This window comes from Otolemur garnettii, unplaced genomic scaffold, assembly GCF_000181295.1.
Source record: "Otolemur garnettii isolate 467f Iridium unplaced genomic scaffold, OtoGar3 scaffold00006, whole genome shotgun sequence".
Taxonomy (NCBI): Eukaryota; Metazoa; Chordata; class Mammalia; order Primates; family Galagidae; genus Otolemur; species Otolemur garnettii.
The window spans coordinates 19,891,145-19,913,015 of record NW_003852401.1 but is presented as its reverse complement, the minus strand read 5'-3'; the positions used below and the strand labels follow the sequence as shown (position 1 = coordinate 19,913,015).

At 38.8% G+C, this 21,871-nt stretch overlaps 1 protein-coding gene across 4 annotated transcripts in view; it reads left to right on the top strand.

Moving 5' to 3' along the window:
* KDM4C (lysine demethylase 4C) overlaps positions 1-21,871 on the top strand; it is a 424,788-nt gene that overhangs the window by 291,504 nt on the left and 111,413 nt on the right. For 3 of the 4 annotated variants that reach the window (XM_003782886.2, XM_023507997.1, XM_023507998.1), the window contains 2 exons: positions 5,063-5,118; positions 7,260-7,368. In XM_003782886.2, coding sequence (XP_003782934.1) covers positions 5,063-5,118; positions 7,260-7,368 — 165 coding nt within the window. The remainder of the gene's footprint in view (positions 1-5,062; positions 5,119-7,259; positions 7,369-21,871) is intronic. The other variant, XR_002771056.1, reaches the window with a different exon arrangement.

Genomic DNA, 21,871 nt, shown 5'->3' with positions numbered 1-21,871 from the left:
TTATCACCCTTGGTAGAGTGCCGTGGCATCACACAGCTCACAGCGACCTATAACTCCTGGGTTTAGGCAATTCTCTTACCTCAGCCTCCCACATAGGTGGGACTATAGGTGTCTGCCACAACACCCGGCTATTTTTTTGTTGCAGTTTGGCCAGGGCTGGGTTGAACTCATCACCCTTGGTATATGGTGCTGGCGCCCTTCCCACTGAGCCACAGGCACTGCCCAGAAGGAATAATTTCTGTTTTTCTCAATTTGCTGAGTTTAGACTTGTGACCTAAGATGTGATCAATTTTGGAGGATATTCCATGGGCAGTTTTGTTAGGATGAAATGTTCTGTAAATGTCTGTTAAGTCCATTTGTTGTCAAGTTTAAGTACAAAATTTCTTTGTTTAGTTTCTTATTGGATGATCTATCCAACACTGCGAAAGGGTGTTAAAATCTCCGACTATTATGGTAATGGAAGATACCAAATTTTTCGTGTCTGTTAGAGTCTCCCTTATAAATTGAGGAGCATTCTGGTTGGGTGCATAAATGTTAATTGAAATCTCTTCATGTTGAGAGTTTCCCTTAACAAATATGAAGTGACCATCCTTATCTTTCCTTACCTTAGTTGGTTTAAGGTCTATTATATCTGTGAATAAAATTGCAACCCCTGCTTTTTTTCTATTTCCATTTGCCTGAATTATAGCATCCCTTCACCCTGCATCTATTTTTATCCTTTAAGATAAAACGAGATTCTTGTATGTAGCAGATATCTGGTCTGAGTTCATATGTCCAGTCACCCAACTTGTGCCTCTTTAGAGGTCACTTTAAATCATCCACATTAATTGAGAGAATTGATAAGCCTGGTAGTATTTGGGGTGTCAAGTTTTTCAAAAGTCCAGTGGACGTTTTTAATCCTTCTGTCACTATGGAAGTTGGGTTTTGATTAAAAATTTCTGAGTGAGTTTACTTTGGTGGTAGAGCATTGTGCTGGTCACTGTAGAGGATGCGTCTGAGAATATCCTGGAGAGCTGGTTTAGTTATGGCAAATTTCTTCAGCATGTGTATGTTATTAAAGTATTTGATTTCTCCATTACAAATGGAACTCAGTTTAGCTGGATATATGATCTTGGGCTGAAAGTTGTTTTGTTTTAGGAGATTGAAGGTTGATGACCATCCTCTTCTGGCTTGACGAGTTTCAGCAGAGAGATCTACAGTCGTTCTAATTCTTCCCCTTGTAGGTTATGATTTTCTTACGTCTGGCTGCTTGCAGAATTTTCTCCTTCTTATTAATTTGAAGTTGATTATCATGTGTCTAGTACGGCTGTTCTCAACTTGTGGGTCGCAACCCACAGGAACTGTATTAAAGGGCTGTAGCATTAGAAAGGTTGAGAACCACTGGTCTAGGAGATGCTTTCTTTGGACTGAGTCGTGCTGGGGTTCTAAAACTGCTGTCTGAATTTCAGTATCTCTTGCCATGCTTGGGAAGTTGTCCTTGATCATATCTTGGAATAGAGCATCTGTGCCTTTAGGATCATCCTATTCTTCTTCAGGAGAATTCCTATAAGGTGAATATTTGCTCTTTTGGAGTGGTTCCACAACTCTCTCAGGGAATGATCCGTTTTTGCTCTCTTCCTATTTGCTTCCTCTTTGAGCATTTGGGAGTCTTCAAAAGCTTTGTCTTCAATGTTGGAGATTCTGTCTTCTGCTTGCTCCATTCTGTTACTGAGGGACTTTACTGTATTTCTCAGCTCTTTGAGGGCTGAAATTTCTTATGTCATTGTGAGTAAATCTTTGGAGATTTTGTCTTTGAATTCATTGAATTCTTGAGACAACTTTTGAATTACTCCTTGAATTTTTAATTCCACCTTTACTTCCATTATGTTAATCTTATTTGCCATCCATATTCTGAACTCAATTTCTGACATCATAGCCATTTGTTTATGAATGGGATCTTCTGTTGCATCTCCTTTGTTGTTCCTTGGAGGAGTTGATCCACTCTGAGTATTCATGTTGCCAGAGTTTTTCCGCTGATTCTTCCCCATGATTGTTTTTCATTGTTTGGCTAGATGTGCTAGTAAGATGAAATTGGATTGAGGGCTCCTGGAGTTGTAATTAAACAGCCCTTTCCCAAAGAGCTGTGACTGATGACTGTGGCTTTTCCCCTACAGCTTTAAAAAATGTCCCCTTAAGTACTGCAGCCTGAGATTCTGGAGACCTGCTTGGTGTGATGGGGCTAGATAGTTTCTGTCCAATCCTGGTGAATCAGTGGCTTTGGGCTGAAATCTCAGGTATGGAGAAATTCAGGCAACTAAAATCTCAGGTATGGAGAAATTCAAGCAACTAAGACACCCTTCCCTACACAGGCAACAATTGGAAGAGGAGAATCAGACCCTCCCATTACAACAAAACCAGGATACAACCTTGGAGGGTCCTTGGGTGATTGGCCCCACCCAAGAGTCAAGAGTTCAAACCAATTGTCCTGGTCAGCACAAATGCAGATTAAGTAGGGGAGTTCAAAAGGTCTCCAGCAACTAAACAGCAGGGGTTCACTTGTAGCTCAAATGTGACTCTCTGGTGCTCTGTGGAGTCAAAAAGGCCCACCTAGCAGAAAAGTTAGTCCAGGGGGGCTGGTGCCTCCTTTCCGACCTTGCACCTCTGTCACACCCAGTCACTGGTAACCCAGTGGAGCTTTGGCCCAGTTCCCAATGAGCAAATGCACCAGGGATTTGTGCCTGCCAGACTCAAAGGGGAGTCAATTCCTCCTTGGCCAGGCCGCCATACTCTGCCACCAGCCAGCAGGGGGAACTGAAGCCTCACTACCCCAGGTGCTCAATGGAAACTGGTGAGTGTTCCTCCTGAGTTTGTTCCAAACCAGAGGTTAACAAAGCAGTGAATGTTTTCTCCCTCAGAGACAGTGTCTCTGTCCCATCCCCACTACTTCTCTAGTACCCCTCCAGGGTGAGGTCTGGATCCCTCTGGCAGGCCACAGAATTGGGGAGGTATCTCTCTGAAATTTGACCCTGGTAGGATCACTCTACTATCACTGATGCTGCATGGGAGGCACCTCCCAGAGGCTCCTGCGCCTCAGTGTGGGTCCTGAGCCTCTGCACTTTTGCAGAGCCAGACCAGACACCCTCCCCCCTGTGTCTTTCTGCACTGGTACTGGATTTAGTGTTTCAATGCAGCTGTGCTGCCACAGCCCATGCAATGCCAGGTCCTTGCAAAGAACCGTGGACATTCCAGTTTCTGCAGGGGTTGGGCTTCTTGACCGCTAGGTGATGGGGTAAGGGTGGACTGGGAGTTCAAAATGGCAGGGAAAATAATTGTTCAACTTTCATGCCAGGCAAGAGAATGCCTAAGCTTACATCAGGGTCTCTCTGGAGAAGGAGTTGCAGCTTCCAGTGAGTCTCTCCTGTGGGGTGAGACGAGATATCTTTAGTTCACTGCTTGTTTGTAGAGATCCCACAGCTTGTAGAGATCTCCCACTCTCTGGGGGAAGGGATAGACACTCACACTCTTTGGAATGAGTTTTGTATCTGAAATTTGCTTCCCTGGAGTCACAGCTTGCCTCAGCAGAGATGATGTTCATTTATCAATCTTCTCTCTCAGCTCAGCTCCCGACCTTTAGCTTTATTGGGTTCTTTCTGGCCATTATTTCTCCCTCTGGATGGGAGCTTCCGTTGAAAGCTGGCTCCAGTCACCATCTTCCCCCTCCCCTCACGTTTAATATTTGGATTATACAATTTTACTTTCTTGGTGTGCTTCACCAAAACCAGTTATTCCAATGGCCTCTAGCATATGTGGTATGGATGGAGGAAATTCTCCATTGAGCTTGGTGTATAGTGGATTCATATCACAAGACACTTTTTGCTACTTTAAATCTGGGAAGTTTCATATAGATGTACAGAGACTTCAGACACACACAAAAAATTGAGTATTTCTGGTTGCTTGTAGTTTTTACTGTGTAATAAGAGCTATACAGATATGTGGATTCTTCCCAGTTGTTTTTGTATCATTCTCCTTAGAAAAATAAAAGGTGAAGTTTGACACTATAATGGTAGATAAAATAGGGGAGTTTCTAGTAAAACTAGGCAAAATTCTTAAGGGATGTTGCCTTGGAGGACAGGGTAAAGAAATTTTATGTATAAAATTTTTAGAGAAAAATACCCACATAACCTATAACTGTTTAAAAGAATGGCTTAGTGTTGTAAATTGGGAGGACAAGCTTCAAGTTAAAAATAAAAATGTTTCTTAGGTTTTCAATAAAAATAAATAAATCTTGGTCAAGAGAAGGCAACACACTGCTATCTGGCCTAGACTTTGTCATGGGGGTGTAATGAGAAGTTACTAACCAAATCATGTTTATAGGAATCAGAGTCATCTGGGGTTGAAATTTATATGCTAAGCTAACACACACAAAAGTGCTAAAAAGGCAAACTCCCATGGGGAGGATACAGGAAAGTATTTCATGGTGATGTTGTCTCAGGCTGGTTAGCCTGAGTTGATCAGAACAGGTTTTCCAACACAGAAGGCATAAGACCCAAATAATAGTTTGGTAGAAAGATTATCTTTTAAAAATAGTCTCTTGTCTACCCTTCTATCACAAAATAGCCTGCCCAACTCTCTTCTTCAGGTGGATTCCTAGAGCACAGAGGAACACAGTAGTATGTGCATTCTCTGTCCTAGGATTCTAGCATACACCTACCCCACCTGCCAAGTTCTCTGTGTTACAACTCTCCTCCAGCGATGTTTGCAATTTAAAATGATACCAGTGTCATGATGGTTCCCTCTGGGGGACATATAGATACCAGAACATTTGGGGGTGTAATGCTGTACCCTAACCTCCCCTCTTCTTTTTCTTTTCCCTTTTTTAACTTCTCATAGATATGCCTATGTAATTCCTGATAATGTCAATGTTAAAATAAAAAATCAGATTTTCTTGGAGTATTTTTATTTATTATTTATTTGACTCTTTGCTGCTTTATTTTATTGACTGATTCTCTTGGAGTATTTTTAGATGAATGGTAATGACTTTTGTTCTCTGATGATTGTGTGGTGTGTTTTCTTTTCCTCCTAGGAATGCTGTCTCTGCAATTTGAGAGGAGGTGCTCTTAAGCAAACTGAGAACAATAAGTAAGTAATGCATTAAGTGTCTCTTCTGGGTGACAGTTAGCTTTATCTCTCATGGTGTACGTGGTTCCAGAGCTTGTGCTATCCAGATCTGAGATTGGGATTCTGTCTGGGCTTCAGAGACTGCTGGTGACAGCTCTGTCATCTGTGCTGGGCTGGAATATTCCAAGTCTTGGTTTCTCTTCTTTGTTTTTGATACTACCAAGAATAACCCTTCTTTTACTAATAGACTTTTTGAAATGTAAGCAGCTCATACCATCCAGGTGCTATTAGAATCCTGGCATTTATTAGAATTATCCTATTAATCTAATAAAAGTGGAGTATGCCTGAAAAAGTGAAACTGTTATCTTCAGACAAATTAAATCAATCATGGTCATGACATTAAACAAAACCAGTACTTGTAACACCAGCACATTAACCAGAATATGTGTGTACTAAATTACAAAAGGTAGGTTGAAAATGTTGATATTAAGATTTAAAGCAGACAGGTGGAGAATATGAAGAGAGTCTTGAAAGAGAGTCATAAATGAACATAAAGGGAAGTGATTTTGTTTTTTATGGCTATTTTGCATGAATTTTTATTTTCACATACAGCTTGTAATATTAAAAATGGGGCCAAAGCATATTGCAGGGTCCTTTGGAATAGGGATGTGTCAACATGGTTAAGCAGAGGTTGCGGTCTGACACTGAACCAACACAGATCCAGCTCCAACCTATGATTTGTTTGACCCACATATTTTATAAATTTAATCCCAAATAGAAAAATAGAGATTTTGATATAAATATCCAGATTCTCATCTTTAGTTGAAAAACAATTATGTGTCTCTGTAAGGCAATAATGACAAATTGGGTTGAGAGCCCAACCTCTGTGGGGCAATCCCCAGGTCACCATGCTATGCATATTTGCTTACATCCCACCTGGCCCCACAGGCACTGGAATTAGGACTCCTGGTCCAATGTAATAATGGAGATAGCATAATTGTATATGTACATGTGCATACATTTATGATTGCTTAGAAGGAAGAGTAAAGGCATTTATTGTTTTTACTTTGATAAAATTTATTCTGCACACCTGCAGTTTTGCTTAATTTAAGATCATCTTTCATAGTCCTAGTTGGTCTGATTGGCACCATACTAAAAAGTCTTCCCTGTTCTGGATGTTGCACAGGCTCTGCAGACTAGGAGATGGTTTGCGTGGTTCCCATAAAGACAGAAGTGATAAGAAATTCTCTTCTCCCTTGGGCTAGAACAAACAGAATTTGTGTTCTCCAGTGGCATGGTGGTACTTATTTAGATAGGAAAGAATGCCCTGGTGCAGTTGGTACTTGTCCTCTCTTCCTATGGTCTTGAAAGACAGGATGGAGTCTAATGTTTGAGTGAAGTAAATATGCTTTGGCTTAAAAATAGGTTGAGGGATTTGACAATTCTTTCAAGATCTCTTCAAACCTCATGAGTCTTTATATTAAGTTGGGAATATAACATTTATAGGACACTTAGTAGTGTTAATGGGAAGTTGTCATTCTTGTGGAAGAATTCAGAATGTGAAAGGAGATACTAGGTATGAAGCAGGAAGCCGGGGAACAAGCTAAATTCCATTTCTCCTTGTCTCTCAGTTTCTTTGATCGTAGTAGGATTATAGTGATAAGCAATTTAAAGACTTATCAGGATTAGTTCTTTTTGAAAACTCATGCTATTTGAACCAATTTGGCTCTTAATATTTGTCCTATATGAAAAGGTTATTTTCTGTACCCAGTTTATACCTTTTGGTATCTGAAGTAATCATTTGCCACATATTGGTTTGGTTAAGTTCATTAGACACATGCACATTTCAGCATCAAATGAAATCAGAAACTTCATTTCAGTATTTGCAGGTCAAATGTAGAGAAATATCTGTAGGTAAGAGGATCGAGTCCTTGTTCTTTACCCAGTTCTGCAGGTCACAGTGTTGGACAGGCGTGGTGCCGAATCTGTCCAGGTATCATCCAAAGGTTTACTGTTCAGAATTTGTTTGTGATGGATTTAGGCTTTTGGCTTTTTTTCTTGTCTGCATCTCCCACCCATGAGAATTGCCATGGCCAGGCTGAATACAAAGGTCTGTAAGTTCAGGGCATTTTTGTTTATGTTTAATGTCTCCTCTCCTGTAGGTGGGCCCATGTCATGTGCGCCGTTGCGGTCCCAGAAGTTCGATTCACTAATGTCCCTGAAAGGACACAAATAGATGTAGGCAGAATACCTTTACAGAGGTTAAAATTGGTGAGTGGCAAAGCTTCTTTTTTACCTCATAAATTAGTGTTGATTTCAAGTTCTGAATTTTCCTATTAATGCGCCCGTTCCCAAGATATATTTTCCTCCTAGCTTTGTTTTATTATCTGCCATTATTTTCCTTTAGCCTAAAGTTGTTTATTCTTACTAATTCTTTTCCTGTTATAATGTAAGTCTGCATATAACTGTCCTCAAATTCTATTTGAAATTAGGGAAAGGATTAACTCATTTCCTAGATTAATGCAAACTTTCAGGTTATAGTATATCTGCTGAGATTGGTCAGGAATGGACCTGAGCCGTCCAACTTTTTATATTATTTAGTTTTGTTCTGTCTTGCCTCTCTTTGGTTGGACTTAGCAAAATATATCTAATCTAATTTCATCATCTCTTTACCGAGAAGAGACTTCCAGAGAAATACAGATGCTTTTATTATTACCAATTTTCTCATGAATAGATACAAGTCGTTTAATATGCCAGATTCTCTGGTCAGTTGTCTTCTGACTTGCTCAGGAACACTCTTAAAAATTTTCTCACTAGTTTCCCTTGTTAAGAGTAGTTTTCATTGACAATATTTGCCTTTAATGTCCTTACCACTGAAGTACCTTTCTGCTCTGAAGTAGTTCTGCTCAGTTGTGAGCCAATCAGATCATTGGTTTAGGCTCCTATATTGCATATTTAGTGAGAATGTTCCCTAGAGTTAAACTGGATAACCTTAACATACTAAGCGTGGCTTACAGGTGGAGTTAAAACTCCAGGATTTCCTCACTCCCTGATAGTTTTGATTTAAGGTCTTTCCAGTGTAAACATTTCAGGCACTGCTGCTGTATCTCTCTCTTCCTGACTGTTACTTGTTTTCTTACTCTCTTCCCTGGAGGGTGGGGGACAGTGGGGTGTGATGTTTTGGGGCCTGTCTCTTGGGAACTCGGAACCTAGCCTACTGTCTCGTCAGAGAAGTGAAAGTGAACGCCATTGTCTCCCATCATAGCTCCATCAAGAATTTCACTGTGCTAAAAAATATGTGGGCCCTTTCATGGAAGTAATAATTGCTGTTGGCTGACATGAGTGGGTGAGCCTAGGACGCTCAGGATATGGTAGTTGAAGTTTTGTGAGCTGAGACGGAAATGAACAAATCAGACAGTCATAGCAACTATCAAAGTCTTAATAATGCAGCTCTTTCATTTACTTTGAGAAGCTTGAAGCCTTATACCCTTATTACCAATTTTAAAAAGACGCAAAGAAACAAAACATCCGCTAGAGTTAGGACTATATGAGAGGATATTTTAAAAAATGTTCACTCACCACATGTTAAAGAATTTAACATTTAATGCAACAAACGCTAACAAATGTCTAATATTTTATTCTATGCTGATTGTAAAAATAATATGTATTTGTAAAAAATTCTAATACTGTATTTTAAAAAATCATCCTTGGTTCTCTCTCCTGAGGGCTCTGTTGTGTTACCAGTGTGATGCCCTTACAAGGAGCAGTCATTGCATTTGCAGGGCCTGTGTCCTGGATGCTCTGGTCTGTGAATACTTCCTTAATGATTTAGTGTTACTTGCAGCAGTCCCAAAGGCATTGTGAGAGAACAGCAGGGAAGGACAGCATGGGGTGTTTTAACCCTACTCAGGATGTTATGTTTAGAAATCTGATAAATGCATCTGAAAATGGCAAAGATTATCCTTCTCTCCACAATGCTGGTTTTTGTCTTGATGGTGCCTATCACACTGTTCCTTATGAAATGTTTCTTAAATGATTGATACCTTTAAAACAATATGTCTTGTCTGGATTTAAAATCACCTAAAGTTTGTGCAAATGACAACTTAGATCTATGCTCACAGATATAAGCAGGTATCTGGGATACATATTTGGATGAAAATAGCAGGCTATACCCAGATGTTTTTCTGATTATTATGTATGTTTCTGGGAATGATATTTATCAAAATGCTCATAGTGGTTATCTTTAGTGGGAGAATACAAGAAGAAACTTCATTTTGGAGGAAAAGATCACTCCAAAATTCTGTAATAGTTTGAAAGAGAGCATTGATTAGAAGTTTGGATTTTTTGAGTCTCACTTTGTCACCCTTGGTACAGTGCTGTGGCGTCACAGCTCACAGCAACCGCAAACTCTTGAGCTCAAGCAATTCTCTTGCCTCAGTCTCCCAAGTAGCTGGGACTACAGATGCCCACCACAACGCCCGGCTTTTTTAGAGGTGGGGTCTCACTCTTGTTCAAGCTGGTCTTAAACCTGTGAGCCACCACGCCCAGCTGGAAGTCTGGATTCTTTATCACAAAGAATCTTCTAGAAAAAAACCTCATCCTTGTGAATCCACTACAGTGCAGGATCTGGTCTTTACTGATGTTGTAGGTAATCAGCCTCTGAAAGGCTGGCTTTGAATGATAAAATTTATAAATGGCCACTTTTATGGTGAGAGAAATGAATCTTTCCAGGAAATAGGGTGCCCTGCTCCACATAGGGCCAAGGATATACTTCCCTGAGTTAGCATTCTTCAGAAGTTTGAGTGGTAATCTAACAAACACATGGCCAGTAGGAAACCAGAGCAGTCGTTTTGTGTGGTATTTCATCTGGGCTAAAGTAAGTCCAGGAAAGTTATTTTAGTCTGCCTGTTGTGTGTGTGTAAATAATCTGCTAGTGTCAGTTTCTTTTCTGGTACTGTAGGAGTCCCTTTTCTGGATATTAGACTGTCTACCTCTCTTTCTATTCATGTAAGTGAGGAATAGTGAGGATTCTTTATATGTGAGAGTCCGATTATTTCACCAGTTATTACCTATCTTTCCAAATAGTATGCACTTTTGAATAAGATTTCGTTTTTGTCCTCTAGCATCTTACAGTCTAGATCATGATTTCTCTACCTTGGTATTGTTGACATTTTACCTTAGACTCTTCTTTATTGTGGGGGACTGTCATGTGGCTCTTAGGATTCCAACTGACCAAACAGACATTGCCAAATACCCATGAGAGGCAAAATCATTCTCATTTGAGAACCCACAGGTATACAGAGAAGGCATACACATAAAGAAAAAATGTTCATTTTTGTCATGTTTAGATAGAGGATATCTTGATTGAAAGAACTGGAGATTAGGTGGCACTGTGGCTCAGAGGAGTAGGGCACCGGCCCCATATGCCGGAGGTGGTGGGTTCAAACCCAGCCCCGGCCAAAAACTGCAAAAAAAAAAGAAAGAACTGGAGATTGACAGAACAGAAATTCTTTAATGTTTTTAAAAACAATTCTAGGCCATTATTTGTACCAGTTGTTCAAATTTCCTATTTGTCAATAAAGTAATAAAGTTGGCAACATAGATGTATTAGCTACTGAATAATTAATATATAATCTGATTTAGTATTTTTTTGATATTTCTTTTTGGGGACAGAGTCTCACTCTGTTGCCTAGCTAGAGTGTAGGGGTGTCATTAGCTGACCCTAACCTCAAACTCCTTGGCTTGGATGATCCTTCTGCCTCAGTCTCCAGAGTAACTGAGACAACAACTGTGCACCACCATGCCCAGCTAATTTTTTTATTTTTTGCTTTTGCTCAGACTGGTCTGGAACTCTTGAGCTCAAGTAAACCTCCTCTGTCAGCCTCCCAGAGTGCTAGGATTACAGGTGTGAGCCACCACGCCTGGCTTGGTGTGTTAACATTATGTATGTTACATTACCGTATGTTTACATTACCTGTTCTTAATAGATAAACCAAGTTAAATGTTAACCAAGTTTCACTAAAGATTAAAATTCTCTGATGTGTTGTTTGCACACACTGAGCAAATACTTTCAGAATGAATAAAAGACAGATAATCATTCATTATTTGTGCTTAAAATGATTGTGATTGGAGGACTCTGATTAGACACTAATAAATGGGTTGCGTCTTTTCACGGTTTGTCCTGTAAATGTAATGGTAGAGAATTCACACATCTCTGCATGCTGCTCTAAAATGAGGCATTGCTTTCCTTCCTTGCATAACAGGAGACATATGATTAAATCATAGAGCATAGCAGTATTTCAGAGAGCTTAGGAAACACATACGGCACTTGCCTGTCCTGTTGGCTGAGAGTGCTGATCTTGGGACCCTGGTGAGTTCAAACAAGAGTGGACAAGCTGTTCATCCCTGAAGGAGGGGCAAAGGCGACTATGAGTTTCTCCACAGTAGCCACTAGGTGGTGCTGCCACACCAGTTTCTCAGTATGTTACTCTTAACCCACCAGCTGTCTTCTCTAATGCCTAATCAGAGCCCTGTCCACATGGCTGTGTGTGTGTTTTGCACACCGGGATGTTCATTGTAACCCAAGGGAGGGGAGTAGGGCAAAAAGAAAGTGCTTCTTGTGATGCATTCAAATTCCAAAGAACAGTGTTTTAGTTCAGTTTTTCATTTAGCCGTAGACAAAGAGCTATTTTCCTTTGGGGCAAGTTAAGAGTTTTTCTGAATAAGCAATAAGCCACCCTGGTAAATAGCGAGTGACTGCAAGAGGCTGAAAGAATGACTGGTGTGCTAACATGAGTTTAAAATGTCTTTCCAATTAGGAAAGCTGTCTATTTTTAAAATGCTCATTATTAACAGTTTTTCTAGAATATGGAGTAGTGGAATTTATGCAGAAGTATTTGAATATTTTGGTAATACTGTTAGCCTTTTATTCAAAGGTTCAATGTATAGCTTTAGGAAAGCCCTTTTGTTAAATTATTTGTGCAGTGAGAATTTTAGGGAGGATATAGCAATTGTTTACCTGAGCAGAATTTTGCTCGTCCATATAATTGTCAGTTTTTAAAGAGAGACAGCAAGTGGAAAACAAGGGTTTTGGTGCTTTTTGATGGATTATGTTGATTCTAAAATGGTGTGAGCCTATGAAGACCCATTTCCTCATCTAAGCACCTTGGCAATGTCACACAAAGGTGTAATCTGTACTCATCATATAATTAAATGTGCAGCAATGATGATACAACTTATTTCAAGACATTCTTTTTTTTTTATTTCTGTGGCTAATTTTGAATACTTTAATAACTCATTAATTTAAAAAAATTAATTCAGAAATATATTTGGCCATCATGGTCTCCATCCAATTAAGTTTTTTTCTTTCTTTCCTTTCCTTTTATTTCCTTTCAACTTTTTATAGGTTAGTTGTTATTAAAATAATTTCTACCCTAGCTGAAAAAATGCTATAGGTTATTATCAGAAAGTATCAGTTTATTAAATGGAGTTTTTCTGTTATAGGGAAGAAATGGCAGAAGTTTACCTCAATGGATTAAGAAAGGTCATATCCAGTGGTCTCTGTCAGCTTTTTGCTATTTAATGCAGCTTTTGTATGATGTAGTGATTTGTTTCACCTTTGCTTATGAATGTCTTTTCCATATGAGAGAAATTATCCTTATGGAAACTCCTGCCACTGTAAACGCCTTCCCTGTGTCCTGCAACACCTTCTCTTTTCATCTAGAAAATACCAGAGTGCTGGCACCTGGTCAGACAGAGAATCGGCAGGATCTGAGGGTGCTTCATGCTCCCCACCTGAGTGTGCTTAGGGAATGCCAGTGACAGGTGATTGGTGTGCTTGAGGACAAAAAGAAAAGAATTTCCCAAAGTGGTATAGATTTTAGCATTTATTCATCATCTTTTCCTTTTCTTCTTTTTATTGGTCTTATTTTCTCTGGTGTGTTTGACTGTCATGACTGTATCTCTGGAAGAATAACAAAATTGTACAAAGATGAAAGCACAAGAAAAAAAGTAGAGATATAAAGGATATCTTAAGTTAGATACCTTGTTTTTGTTTTCACAATAAAAAAATGTATAAAAATAATTAGGAAGCAGAATTAAGGACAGAACTTTAGAGAGGACAAATGTAGTGTTTATAGTGTGATCACACAGAAAGAAGGCAGTGGGATCTCAGTACACCACAACAGTCCAAAGATTTGATTGTAAAATTTAAGGGAAGGGTTTAAAAAAACAGAAAAAAGAATAAAAAGAAAAAGTATGAATTTCTGGTAGTTTTTAGATACTTAATCATGAATGTTCATTGCATTCATCAATCACTTTTTACAGATTGAATCAGATAAAGATCTGTGGAATTTTTGTAAAAACAACCAGGATGGGAGGTTTGCAGGCTTTTTGTTTTTTTTTTTTTAAATTGGGTTTGCAGGTTTTAAGAAAAAAAAAAAATTTTTTTTTTTTGCAATTGTTTTTGGCTGAGACTGAGTTTGAACCTACCACCTCTGGCATATGGAGCCCGTGCCCTACTCCTTTGAGCCACAGCCGCCACCCAGTTTTAAGAAAAATTTAGAAAGATTTCTTAAATACAACAGATCCTAAATACAACTGTTAGTTTTAAACATTCTTCTTATTTAAAGTTTTCAAATAGAACTACTACAAGATATTTAAATATTTAATTGCAGATGATGTCCATTTCGATTGCTGTCATTGCATGAAAAGGGCAATATTAGTCCTTGATCCCAGATCCGTCCATCTTGACTTTGGGGTAGCACAGTGCTTTTGGTTTCTATATTTTTGACATTCTAGGATTTTTGCATTTGAAACCCTATTTCTGCAACCGCAAGTAGAGGGAGAAATGAATATCGGAATAGTTGGAGTTGCCCCCAGGCATTCAATGACCTCCGATTTGTATTTGACAAGTGAAACCAAACACAGCCACAAGTGTTCTGAGTGAAGAACATTATTTTGAAAAGGAATTTACACTGAAATGATGACTGAGCTACAAGCCTTTCAGCATCTGGCTGAGACCATACTATTCTGCTTAGAAGCCTCTATACAGTTTAAAATTTGTACCTGAAGGCAAATAATAGTGAACCTGAAAGCCAAAGATTATAGTTTTGAAAGGTACATCAATTCTGAAAATAGAGTGGTTTCACTGTGGTATTCCATCTGAAGAGTTGAATCAAGGGGAAGAAATACAATCAGGCTTCCTATTTCTTCGAAGGCACATGTTCTCTTGCTAACTGACTCATATTATCAGATGTACTGAATACTAAAAATAGATTTACTAAGCACCGAGATGGCGTCTGCCTCTGGTGCTGTGAGATCACCTGGAGTCCTAGTTATGTTACAGCAGTGTTAGTGAGCAACTTTGCTTTCTTTCTAAAGCAATCAAGGTTGTATTGGACAAGGCCTCTGTTAATGCATTTCGGGAAATATAAAGACATATTGATTATCTTTCATCATGTTAAAAGAACAAAAAGTAATGTTGTGTAGGCAGTCAGAAAAGTCATTATGTTCCACATTAACTTGTGTACTGATTTATTCACATGTTCAAGTATTTTTAAAGACAAAGAGAAGTTCTAAGAAAATAATAAACATTGACAATGATGAGCAAATTTATTATTAAAACACAGCTAAAGGAAAGTTTGTTTTGAATCGTGAAGTACGCTAAAGGAGGAATAAGAGATGTTACAAATGGCGTGATTGTGATGTGGTGCAAGGTGTCCTGTTATTTAATAAGTCCAGTGTAAATTTTACAGCATCATTAAGGTAATGCTCTTCAGGACTTCAATGTATACATGTCTTCAACTTCGTAGGATTTTAACATAAGCATAGTGTAAAAAAAAAAGTACATTAGTAGCTGTATAGTACTTAACTGTCAGAATGATTTGCTACAGGGACTAGATCCTATTGCAAGCTGTCAAATTTGTATATTGCTGTAATACCAAACCATAAAATCTTTTGAGTAAAATGGAAAATGTCAGATGGGCATGACTACAAGTAATATACTTTCTGAAGGCTGTAGATGTCTATAGGAGAAAATGTGTAAATGCATGAAATGTTATCTTGTTACTATGGATTTTTCTTTATCTGTTGAGAGAAAAACTATGAGGCAATCGGAAATTGATTGGAGCCCATAAATTTTCAGTTTTGAACTTATTTTTCCTGAGGAGTCATTTTAAACACATTATTAGATAGATAAGTAGAACCTCATATAATTCATGATTAAAGAATATTTTGAGAGAATAATCTTATTTTCTAGCTTACATTGCCGTGTGGTCCATTTTTTCTGATCTTGTTTGTGTGAATAGTGATGACTGACCTATCTTTTAATTGAATGAGTGAGCTGGGGTTAAGGTTCCAGAGGTCACCCTGTTCATTCCAACATCAACTGGGTCAATATCAAAAAACTCAAGCCAAACTGAGGCAGGCAGCTGTTAGCCTGCTGTAGGCAATCCATACGGTTATGCTTGGGCAACAGTGATTGAAGGCAGAGAGGTTATAGTTCTGGGCAGGTACCATCATTATTGTAAAACAATGGATTTAATTATTCTTTGTTTTGCTGGAAAGAAAGAGCTCAGAAATTACAGGTACTTTTGTTTGTTCCACATTTTAGTATAAGTTAGATTACTTATTCCCTCAGAAGGGAGGGAGATTTAAAAATCTGCCAAAAGTGTTATAAACTGCCTTTTGTATAAAGTGAGAACCTTTATGTATTTGTTATTATTTAAAAATAAATCACTGTCATATAGTTTAGGTGTGGTCCCACATTCAAGATGTCATTTTCTTACACAAGCTTATGTTCAGATATAGGTACCAGCACAGTTTTATCCAGGCATGTATTAGATTCATTGATTAGTCTCAGTGTCAGAGGTTCCCTGCAGTCATCTCTATCGTCCTTTAGATCATGTAGTTGTAAGAAGCCTCTAAACTTTGAGCTGGAATGTGCAGGCTCTGGTTAAAACTGCTTAAATCCTATATCCTCTACTCAGGCAACTTGGCCATGCAGATTATTAACCCCTCTGATTCTCATCTGTAAACTGGGATTATGAGGGGAAATGAAAACGTGAGAGGTCTTGGCACATAGTTTGCAGTCAAAGAAGATTGAAAGAAGGTTAGCAACATTAGCTATTATTGCGTGAAGTGATTTTCCCCTTTAGTTTTTTTTTTTTTTTTTTTGAGACAGAGCCTCAAGCTGCCGCCCTGGGTAGAGTGCTGTGACATCACAGCTCACAGCAACCTCCAACTCCTGGGCTCAAGTGATTCTCCTGCCTCTACCTCCAAGTAGCTGGGACTACAGGCGACTGCCGCAATGCCCAGCTGTTTTTGGTTGCAGCCGTCATTGTTTGGCAGGCCCAGGCTAGATTCAAACCTGCCAGCTCAGGTACATGTGGCTGGAGCCTTAGCCACTTGAGCCACGGGCACCGAGCCCCCTTTAGTTTTCAGAGACTGGTAAGAACTTAACTATAAAAAACAGCCTTTGGGCCGTTTGAAAACTATAGAAATTTTCTTTTGAATAGAGGCCCACTGAACGGAGTTTGCTGTCATCTCCGTGGGAGCAGGGCATAGAAGGATTCTCCTGCAAACTTGTGAGATTTTACCAACTTCCCCTGAAGTTATTGCCAAAGACCGTAAGATAAACAGGTTGCTGTTCTCTAAGATGGGGTCCAGAAACATAACCATTATTTCATCTGGAGCATGAACATTGCATGTTGAAAGCAATCTTGTTGAAGATGTTGCTAGACACCATTTCTCTGCATGGTACAACCAGGAGTCTTTAGTGGTTTGGGGCCTACGGAAAGACATCTTGCAACTTCGGAGTGGAAAGAAATATTCAGGTCATTACATATAAATGTCCAATTTTGAGTCAGAAATTCAGGTTGTTATATCTTAAACAAGAAGCAGTACAATTAATCAAATTGTGCACCTGAACAATTGATACAGTCTTGCCATCTTAATGGCAGCTTGTGTCATGGCAGCAGTGAAGAAGCCTGGAGAGTGAGTGGCAATTAAACTGTTGAAACGTGTTTTCTGCTGGTTGTTGAGAATTGAATATTTTTCCTTTTGAGAAGTGGTCTGAAGCCTGGAAGAAGTGGTAGTCAGTTGGTACAAGGTCTGCACTGGTCATCTTCTGTAGTTTGAGCAGTGTTTGTGTGACAAGTGGTTGAGCATTGTCTTGTAAGGGGATTGGCCTATCTCTGTTGGCCAATATTAACTGCTTAATCATAAGCATCTTCTTCGTTTCATCCGATTTGTTGCAGTAGACATCCACTGTAATGGATGTCTTCATGACCAGGTTTCATGAAGCCATAGTGGATAATACCAGCCCTGAACCACCAGGCACTATTAGCTTTTTTTGGATAAGTGTTCGATTTTGGACTGTGTTTTAGCCCATCATCTTTTTCCAGCCATTGTGCCGAATGCTTGGGATTGTCAAAATAATCCATTTTTCATCACACATAGCAATACAGTGTAGAAGTAGTTTGTGGATAAGAAAGGAAAGCTTCCAGGGGATTTCTCTGCTGATGCTAATGTAATTCATGAGTAACCTATCTGTCCTCCAGTTTGTTTCAAATGGTGCAATATTGTTGGAATAGTAAGGTTAAACCTTGCTGCTAATTCACACACAGGTTGAGATAGATTCACTTCCACTATAGCTCATCATTATCCTCCTTGGTTTCAGCTTGCATATTTGGCTCATTTGCAGTGTTAAAATCACCAGAATGAAACTTCTGAAACCATAGACATACTGTGTGTTCTTCAGTGACATCCTTCTCAAGCGTTTCATTCATACCTCCAGGTGCCTGCACTGTATTGGTTCCACGATGGAGCTCATATTAAAAAATAACATGAGTTTTTGACTTGTTCATGGTTCCACAAAAATTGCTCTAACAAAAATTTGAAAGATAATCATAAGCCAAAATGTGCATTTGAAAAAATGAGGATGTACCTTCACAATAAAAATAAAACAAAATTATCAAAGTGAAATGTCAGGGATGTCAGCTGTCAAAGTTAGTGCTTACAGAAATCCGGCCTTTCATACTTAGTAATGTAGAGTTCTGCCTTTGACTTGTTTCAGGCATTTGGCCCTTGCTTCCTCCTGTTCTTTCTCTTTCTAATGTCCTTGCCATGTGCTTCCCTTCTTATTGGCAAGGTACTGGGGAACAGAGCAGAGAGTATGGCACACCTAGACATGTATTTGGGTGTATTGATTTCTAACTGCTTCCCGTGAATATGATTTGAAAGTGTTAATCCAGGACTCTCTTCTGATTCTCCTGTAGCACCACAGATAATAGCTGCTAAAATTTTAAAGCAGAGATGACATTCTTACAGGATTTTATTTTTTACAGAGGTAGATTTTTGACATAGCAATTGTATATGCAGGCATGTGTGTTTTAGGTTATATAAAAATAGTCAATTCCTGTAAACAGTATTTACAGTTGACACATCAGGATGTGTTTATCAGTTTTATGCCCTTTGAGAATCTTGCTGCCCTACTCTGATCTGAACGGCATCTCTGTCAGCAACACGGCTGGGATCCCTACGTCCCTGTTTCCAGCCGTCCTCACCATTCCTTACTCACCTCTTGGCTTGCATCTCCTCTTTCCTTTATGTTATCCCTGGTGGTGCGTATCCACAGCTTCCTTAGAAAAAGGTAATGACATCAAGGGACATAAAGTTCTGAGACCTGTGTGTCTGAATGTTTTTATGTTATGACTTGTTTGGTACTTTGAGTTTAGAAAATCTGTGCTGGAAATTATTTGCCTTTATAATTTTGATGGTATCGCATCATTACTTTCTCATTTCCAGCAATGTTGATGAGAAATTCAGAAGCATTGTTATTCCTGATATTCTCTATGTAACCAATTTTTTTTTTCTTGAAATTTATAGGTTCCTTTCCTCATATTCTAAAGTTTCCTAATAATGGTCCTTCCCTGGGTCACTTTTTTACCCATTGTAGTAGAGCACCCTTTAGTTTTTTAAATATTTATTTGATGATTTTCTTCCTTCTGTTTTCTTTTTCTGATACTTTTAACATTTAAATACTGCAACTTTTAGATTAGTCCTTTTAGTTTCTTTGTACTCTTATTTTGTTTCTTTTTATTTTGTTTCCCCCACCCCCACTTTCTAAAAATTTATTTTATCTTCTGTTCTTTCTACAGAGTTTGTCTTTTATGGTGTCATATTTTTAATTTATAAGAATTAATTCATGTACCAAGGTTTATTTTGTTTGTTTGTTTGTTTTGAGACAGAGTTTCACTTTGTCACCCTCAGTAGAGTACGGTGGTATCACAGCTTATAGTAATCTCAAACTCCTGGGTTTAAGGAATTCTCTTGCCTCAGCTTCCCGAGTAGCTGGGACTACAGGTGCTTGCCACAGTGCCTGGCTATTTTTGGAGATGGTGGTCTTGCTTTGGCTGAGGCTTGTCTTGAACCTGTGAGCTTAGGTGATCCACCTGCCTTGGCCTCCCAAAGTGCTGGGATTACAGGCATGAACCACCGTGCCCAGCTGAGAATTTTTTTTAATCCTCCTCCGGGTATATAGTTACAATGTCAGTTCCTGTCTCTCTAAAGACATTAATGATACTTTCAAAGAACTTTTTTTTCTCTACATAATTGCTCTCTTCTACAAGGTTTTTTTTTTTTTAAATCCTTTCTTGTTTGTTTTGGTGTTTATTTTCTAATGGGCTTCTCCTCTGTTGTCTGATAATTCTTGGTTGTATGCCCAAGGGAACTGGGAATAGAATCCCTGTTATGAATGGGAACTGAATAAAATCCCTGTGCAATAGGTTGTATTTATCAACTGATAGTTATCCTGAAGGATCATGATCTAGCTGGATTTTTTAAATGGGAGTTACAATGTTAGTATCTCAAAGTCTTTTTTTTTTTTTTGAGACAGAGCCTCAAGCTATCCCCCTGGGTAGAGTGCTGTAGCATCACAGCTCACAGCAACTGCCAACTCCTGGGCTCAAGCGAGTCTCCTGCCTCTGCCTCCCAAGTAGCTGGGACCACAGGCACCCGCCACAACACCTGGCTATTTTTTGATTGCAGCCGTCATTGTTGTTTGGCGGCCCAGGCTGGATTTGAACCAGCCACCTTAGATGTACATGGCTGGTGCCTTAGCCACTTAAGCCACAGGTGCCGAGCCATCTCAAAGTCTTTATTCATGTTTTGGTGGGTTCTCCAGAAAAGACCCTGCCAGTCTCCAGACCAGAGAACAGAAGCCCGACTGCTGGCATCTCAGAACCAAATGAGGCAAGGAGGCTGGTGGTCCTTACGCACAAGTTCATAAACCCTCGTCCCCACCACCCCCAGTATTGTATGTCTATCCTGAGCCCTGCCTCATGTTCCAGAGAACCCTTTTCCTGTCTCTGAGAATAAACCTTCAGGTTTTTTCCTCATTTGATGATGGTAGAGTTGCTTAGCTTCGTAAAAAGAAGGAATTTCAGTATCTTCCCTCTTGTAAGCAGCTTTCAACCAGTCTTCCATCCTTTACTATTCTCCCAACTGCAGCATTTCCAGAGGTACCTGGTGCCCCCAGTAAATGAGCCTTTAGGGGTTCTACAAGTATAAATTGTCCCTTTTGGCTTTGCCTCCTTAAGATGCAGTTTTCTTATTTTGCTGAATCATTTGTTACTTTCTAACTTACACATTTTTTTTGTATTTTCTCCATCATTTGGATTTATACATTAACATTAATCCCTTTACCCTTTTTAGAGAATTTGTGAATGTGATAAAATTTTTATGTGTTCAGTTTGCCCCTTTAATCCAAAAGTCACATGAACAGACTTTCTATGATTTTGATATGAGCAAAAATGCTATTGACTTCTTTTTTTTTCCATTTTGAGAAGGAATGGACTTTAGATTACTTCCTAGAATTTAATTTTTCTCCTTATTTTAAGAGTAATATACTTACAGAATACTTGAAAATTATGGACAACTAAAGTAAAGAAGCATAAACTTTGTGAAAGTCTGAATTCTTACATAGATACTATTTTGTTTCCTAAAACTAGAAATGTTAATTGTTTACATTTATGGATACAAATAATTATGGAAATGAAATGACCTTAGCATAAAGTAGAATTTGCCACATATCATAAAATATATACCAGAAACATGAATTATTGGCACTTTATGGAAGAGAGAGTTTGGGGGAACAAAATAGGACCAAAAAATATTAATTGTTTGTAGGTCTTGATTTAGTAAATTATAGATTTCAAATTAACTGGAAATGTTCCTTGCAAATGGACATTTTTGCTATATCAACATTTTGCTGCATAACAGTTTGTGGAAGACACTAGTTTGACTGTAACCATCACTTTTAATGTCTGGAAAAACAAAGATAATGACCAACGACCCTTGCAGCACAGATCCCTGTAAACTGTCTTTGAGCCAATCAGAAGCAGGGGAGAGAAATGTTTATAAGGAGATTATAGTATTTCTGGTGGTCTCTGTATTGTCTATGCAGTTATTTGTTCAGCAAATATTTATTAAGGACTTACTGTGTGGTTAAATGATGAAGGTACTTCCTTTCTGGTTTTAATGCTATTTCAGAATAATGGAAGTTACTGAAAATTGATCAGGCATTGTTCCACAGTATGAGCATTGTAAAAACTCAGTGTTTAATGAATAACTAGGCCGTACCAGGTTTGGGATATGAGAGTTTGCAGTATGAAATGTAGAAAAACTTCGTGGAAGAACCATTGCCTATAATGCCTAATCTGAGCCCTTGTTGGGCACAAGGTCAGGAGGAGAAACAGTGTGCTCAGTGACCTGG